The 6,929-nt window shown below is 30.0% G+C and overlaps 1 protein-coding gene across 3 annotated transcripts in view; it reads right to left on the minus strand.

The window, feature by feature from the left end:
- Positions 1-4,053: 4,053 nt before the first annotated feature.
- The window catches only part of LOC101491642 (MADS-box transcription factor 6-like), an 8,735-nt gene continuing 5,859 nt past the window's right edge, over positions 4,054-6,929 (minus strand). For 2 of the 3 annotated variants that reach the window (XM_012719542.3, XM_004513602.4), the window contains 3 exons: positions 5,890-5,931; positions 4,448-4,489; positions 4,054-4,238 (listed from right to left, as the gene is read on the minus strand). In XM_012719542.3, the coding sequence (XP_012574996.1) occupies positions 4,142-4,238; positions 4,448-4,489; positions 5,890-5,931 (181 nt within the window). In that variant the 3' untranslated portion in view covers positions 4,054-4,141. The remainder of the gene's footprint in view (positions 4,239-4,447; positions 4,490-5,889; positions 5,932-6,929) is intronic. The other variant, XR_003470090.2, reaches the window with a different exon arrangement.

Raw genomic sequence — 6,929 nt, forward strand, 5'->3', positions numbered from 1 at the left:
CCCGCATCTTGTCATCCCTACCAAAGAGGTATTGAAAATGGTAGCATAGTTGGACTTGAGCATGAACTTAGAAATGTTATTAATGCATTTTAAAACCATAATGACTAAGTTAGAAAATCTCTAAGATCACTCTGTTCATAAAGCTACAATCATGCTACAACATTTTAGAATCACAAACTAAGTTCAATATGGATAATATCCTTAACTTGTTTGCATAGTCCGATGTTTATATATTTGGTTGCTTGCTCAAATATGCATTGTTTAGATTAAGTTTTACTTTAACTTGTTATTCCAAAAATGTAATCATTTTAGTTTTATAACAAACAATTTGAATGTATTAGAAAAATATTGAAATTAATGACATGATCAACCCTCGTGAGAACAATCTTAATTTATGCTACTTGTATTAGATTGTATATACTTAAACATTTAATTTACACAACACCAACCTTGCATGACTCGATTATTTTGCTAGTTGTAAGTTAAAATCAATCGCTACACAAACAATTGATTTCGAAACACCTAAACATTAAAAATAATTTTATGTGATTAGAATGATTTTTGTCTTTCATAAAAGTGAATTAATACATCAATCATGCACTCAACAAAGTTAATTTATGTGTCTTTTTCATGCATGACATGAAATCTCCTTAATCCTTTGTACTACTTTGATAATTGGGGAAGTTGTTTAGTAGAAATTGTTGGGTTGATTGCAAGTCCCACATCCTTTAGTGTGGGAGAATAAGGAGAAGGCCAAGGCTATATATTGGGTTTTGGTCCTTTGTTTTCAAATGCACCAGTCAGCAATAGCACTTTAAGCTTGTATCTGACTTAGTTTAAATATTTGCTTTGTAAGAGTGTGGTTGTACTGGGGTGTCTGGGGTGTGAGTGAGAGAAGTCTATGTGTTGTAACAATTTTCACATAGTATTAATTCTCTGGTTGCCGGTTTAGGCAGCGGCCGTGGTTTTTTCTCCGGTTTTGGAGTTTCCACGTTATATTCTTGTGTTGTGATTGTGTCTTAATTTTTTAACTTATGCTATTTTTTCCAACAACTGGTATCAAGAGCCAAGGTTCGGTAGGATAATTTTTCTTAGTATGCTCTGTGGTTGCAGCTTTGTCTGATCTTCCACATCAGAAAAGAATTATCCTTGGTATTGTTAGGGGAAAGGTGATTTTGTGAAAGTGTTGTTTAGGGAGGTTCTGGCTAAGGAAAGACTTGGTATTTAAGCGTGTCTGTTGTGACCCACCTCTCTTTCCTGGGAACTTACCTGGTGCACAGTTTACAGTCTGCGTGCAGCTGCTATGTCTTATTCAAGCGTTATGAAGTTTGACATAGAGAAGTTTGATGGAAGAATCAACTTTGGCTTGTGGAAAGTACAAGTCAAGGATGTGCTTATACAATCAGGATTACACAAGGCGTTGAAAGGAAACACTTCCAACATGGAGGACGACAAGTGGGAGGAACTAGATTTGAGAGCTGCAAGTGCAATTCGTCTGTGTTTGGCAAAGAATGTTCTTGCGAATGTGCAGAATCTGTCATCAGCCAAGCAACTCTGGGAGAAGCTTGAAGGGTTATATCAGGCTAAGGGCATCTCAAATCGGTTGTTGTTGAAAGAGCAATTCCACAATCTGCGCATGGATGAGGGTACGAAAATCTCTGATCATCTTAGTACTTTGAATAATATTGTCTCTGAGTTGGAATCTATCAAAGTTGAGATTGATGATGAAGATAAAGCGTTAAGGCTCATTTTGTCCCTTCCACCTTCCTATGTTCATCTTAAACCTGTTCTGATGTATGGGAAGGAAAGTTTGAGTTTTGAAGAAGTTGCAACTAAAATTATTTCTGAAGAAAGGAGAATGAAAAATGATGAAAGCACTTCATCAAGCTCAATGTTGCTGACTAGAAGTGGGGCTAATGGGAAGAAGATACATGCAAAGAATTTGGTGTGCTGGGAGTGTGGAAAGCCTGGGCATGTGAAGAGAAATTGTCCAGGTGGAGCAGTATCTGAAAAAGACTCTGAGACAAGTGCTGGCAAGGTCTCCCTTGTTTGGGGAGATGATGGTGATCTCATCTAGAAGATAAAGTTTGTCCTTATGGTATTTCCGCTATACCATGAAAAGGACAAGTTATTGCTAGCGGATTCAGAACAGCACACGGGCATTGGTTGGCATTGATGCAAGGTGTGTGGTGATTTGTCGATGGCTGAAGAACTTCCTGGAAGCCAACATGGGAGTTGCACCATTAATTTCAGCAAGGTTTCGACATGAGAAAATTCTTGGAATGGTTTAGTTCCAAGTGGATAAAATTCTTGGGATGGTTTAGTTCCAAGTGAAGTGTACTTTTGATGGTGGAGTATGATTGTCGGTAAGACAATGGAAGCGGAAGTTGTAACTCTTACAATCAAGGTGGAGATTGTTGGGTTGATTGCAAGTCCCACATCCTTTAGTGTGGGAGAATAAGGAGAAGGCCAAGGCTATATATTGGGTTTTGGTCCTTTGTTTTCAAATGCACCAATCAGCAATAGCACTTTAAGCTTGTATCTGACTTAGTTTAAATATTTGCTTTGTAAGAGTGTGGTTGTACTGGGGTGTCTGGGGTGTGAGTGAGAGAAGTCTATGTGTTGTAACAATTTTCACATAGTATTAATTCTCTGGTTGCCGGTTTAGGCAGCGGCCGTGGTTTTTTCTCCGGTTTTGGAGTTTTTCTCCGGTTTTGGAGTTTCAACGTTATATTCTTGTGTTGTGATTGTGTCTTAATTTTTTAACTTATGCTATTTTTCCCAACAGAAATAACCCTACTATGTTAAAAACCATAAGTGACCGTTCACTATAACAATACTTTATTGTGTCATGTTGTGTCAATTGCTTTAGTTTTTCCCTTTGAAGTATCTTCATGGTGTAGAAATCAACTACAACAAAATGTTTTGCTTAAATGCCAAATAATTGTTAGATATTGTGTTAGAGGATGCTACACCAATGAAGACCAACAAAATAGAAGATGATTATTGTTGCACACAAAAATTTAGAAGTGTGTAATACACTTGATTTAATGTTCGATTCTTTTTCATCAATCAATTATTTTTGGATGTAAATAAAAAGAACAAGAAATTCTTTTTAAGATGCTTTTAAATTATTAAAGTGAATTGTTCATTCACTTCAAATCTATCTCTCAGTAATAGTTTATAAAATAATGTTTCACACCCTTGCCCTTGTGCACTAGAGTCTAGAGTAGAGTTGACAATTTTATGGGAAAAATTAATTGGGGGCCCAATCCACATATCAAGAAGGTTTAAAAAACTTTAACGCTAAAGAGTCCGTCCTAAAATCTTAATTTGGCTAACATGCACCATCTTAGATGTAAAATAATTTTTTTAAGAAAAAATAGATTTTAAGAATTTGTTTAGCAAATTAAATTTTTTTGAGAAAATTTCTAATAAAACTTTTCTTTTGAAAAAAAATAACTTATTTTTCTAAAAATATCTGAGTTGAAAAAAAAAAAGGCCCCATAAGACCCCTTACCAAGGCCCATAAAAAAGTAATGACACAATGGATTGAATCTAAAAAGAATTCTCTCAACAACGAGTCTATAATTAGGACTTAGGAGTTTTAGATTTATTTGAAAGCTATACGCTAGAGAAATTAAGAATGATTATATATGAGGGTTGAGGTCTATAATTGGGTTTTATTATAGAAAATTATGCATGAAGAGGAAACAACTATTTACAAAGAGACATTATTTTTCATGGAATGATTCAAACAAAAATTGCATTGTTTCATATAATAACGATCTACCGCAAAACACATACAATCATTGAAGAATATATCCAATTAATAACTAATGGAAAGATCACACCATGGTCTCCCTACACCACATTGGGTACCCTACGACATGCATGTGATCCTAAGTGTTTTACATGTCCTACGACCATCTAGATTGTCATGTGTTATATCATACGTCTTTTAAACTATTTTTATATTGTTCTCAAAGTGTATCATTAATTTAATTGATTATTTTTGAAAAATTCTCACATTAATTAATAGTTTATGCAAAATTATATCACTAATATCTTATGTCATTATACTAATGAGAAGGTTGGTAATAACAATTAAAGGCCAAAAAGAAATATAGCATACATATTTTCAAGGTTTTCTCTTATTCAAAATGATTGGCTTGTATAGCATGCAATTGAATATGGCTATTTTTGTCAGCAACGAGGTTTGAGAATTCATCCATTCTCTACAAAAAAAAAAAAAAGAAAATCAAAATGTAAGTGTACAAGGACTTGTATTTTTTTCACCAAAAAAATAAATTGAATTAATTGAGTAAAAGGGATATTTTAGCTCTTAGAGCAAAATCTAAAAATATGAAAAGCCTTAAATTATGTAAAATATTCTACAATTTTATTTTGTTCCTAAACTAGTAACATGAATATTTAAAGGAAAAACCTTGGACTCCAATTTTTTGTTAAGCTCCTCCAAGTTATGCACCTGACAACATATATAATTAATGATTAGTCAAATAAAGTTATATTGTCATTTTTTTAAATATATTTTGTCATTTTTAGGGTTAAGGTTGGTATCAATTAAGTTCCAAGCATGATCAATTTTCTAAGAGTAGTCAATTCGGATACAAACACATTGTGTGGAAATTTAGGTTAACCATAAAAATTAAGTATACCAATTTAAATTGATTATAGAAGCTTTGTTGTCAAGCACCTACTCTTTCAAAGAATATAAATTTTCATCTCTCTAGTAGAGTTTCTTCAACCTCAATTGATACCTAAAGCAAAATAATTTCGATTTGATAACTTGACAACATAAGTTCCATTTGAAGAATTTATACAAACCCTACAAAGCCTTTCAAAATTATTTCTCCAATGTAATTCTTGAATTGCTTAAATTAAATAAATAAAAAAATTGTATTATGCATGAAAAAAAAAAATCCCCCAAATCCCTCTATTCTTTCTACTTCATCCTTCAATTATTTTTTTAAAGTTCACCCCCTCATCTCTCAACTCTAACACACTTTAAGCTATATTATTGATATAACTATACATTCTTGATGTATTTATATGAGAGAAAAGCTATGATTTTTTGGATGACTTTTTCTACTCTCAACATCATGTCAAATATACGCATCTAGAAATATCACTAAATTTTATGGTTTGAATACGTATTTTTAGATGAGTTGTGCGAATTGAACGTTGACATATTAAAAAATGAGACTTAAAAAAAAAGTGAATACTACTGGAAATGTATATATAATTATGAGATTTTGAATTTGAATTTAAAACAAAATGTACAATTTAATAGTATCGACATTTATTTGTTGAGCTAAGACTTAACGACAAAATAGAAAAAATTTAGTAGTGAAGAATATGAAAAGCAAAAATTGTTTTTTCTTTTTTATAGAGAAGAGGCTATAAGGCCATTGTGATTGTAATACATAATAGTTAATTTCTTAGGGCCCAAAGAAAAAATTGGCCAAGGAGTTGGACCAGCTTTCTAGTTTCTAACAAAAGAACTATTATATTTTTAACATATAGTAAAGCAAGCAAAATTAGTTATACCAAAAAAAAAAAGCAAGAAAATAGTTAACATTATAATTTTTGATCAAATTAATTAACATGAGATGAAACTCTCAAATGAAAGATTTCACATAAAGTAAGATCCCATAACACCATATTATTTATATATAAAAAAAAAACACCATATTAATTTAGTAAAACAAAAACACCATACAAATGTAGTAGTTTTTTTTATGAAAAAAATTAAGACAAAGAGATTTTGTTCTAGTCCAAAGTAGAAAAGATTTTTGAGTTTATCGAACACTAATGAAATAATTTACATTTAATTATATTATTTAAGAGTTTAAATTAATAATATACCTTTTCACGTAATTCCTCAGCTCGTGACAATAGCTTCTTCGTCTGCAATATAAAAGCGAGATGATAGTCATGTTCATAAAATAGACTTAAGTTCAAAATATTTGTTTTTATTTTAAAATAGACAACATAATTAAATAATTGATCTAAATAATGGATACATTCAACGTAACAACAGCAATTTGGTTTCAATTTTTTCTTATTTACGTTATTTTTCAACAACAATGACCCAGTTATTAGTTCACAAACAAATTAAAGGGATGCAATAAGCATTAAGTGGGGTGCAAAGTAGGCCTTTCAAAGAATACTCAGAATAGTAAGATTTAAAGATTTTTTTTTACATAAAGTAGATCTATCAATAATATAATTACAAATAAATTATTGTGTGAGAAATAGGCCTAAAATAAGAGTTTTAGTGGACTCGTGTTAGGGCAAATTTAATAAATTGGGTCCGTTTGTTTAAAATTTTTAATAAATAATTTTAATAGTATTTTATTTTTTGTTATATAAAATTTTAAAAAAATAATATTAAATATAAAACTTTAAATGAAAAATTGATTTAAATAGTTTATCTTAAAATATTTTAAGTATTTCATTTATTTGCTACAATTTTTTTTAGATAATAAAATTTTAAAAAATGATTAAAATGAAAAGCTATTTTGAGAAACTCTTCATAAAAATTATTTTTGAAATATACCTATTTTTTTTTAAAGAAAATATGATCTATCATGTTAAAATATCTAATAATGAATATATGAGTTATTGAATATCAAAATTATTTATTTTAATCGGTAAAAAATAATTCTAAAACACTTTATACTATTTTTAAATAAGTTCTCATAAAAATCATTTTTAAAAATATAATATAAAAATCACTTTTTAAAAATCTTAAATAAACGGACTAAATATAGGAGTCATATACATCTCAAAGAACAATAGAAAAAAAAGCATAAAATACCTCACATATGACATAGTTAATAATTTAAATTTAATATATATATATATATATATATATATATTATATATATATATATATATATTAA

This window comes from Cicer arietinum, chromosome 8 (assembly GCF_000331145.2).
Source record: "Cicer arietinum cultivar CDC Frontier isolate Library 1 chromosome 8, Cicar.CDCFrontier_v2.0, whole genome shotgun sequence".
In the NCBI taxonomy this organism is placed as follows: Eukaryota; Viridiplantae; Streptophyta; class Magnoliopsida; order Fabales; family Fabaceae; genus Cicer; species Cicer arietinum.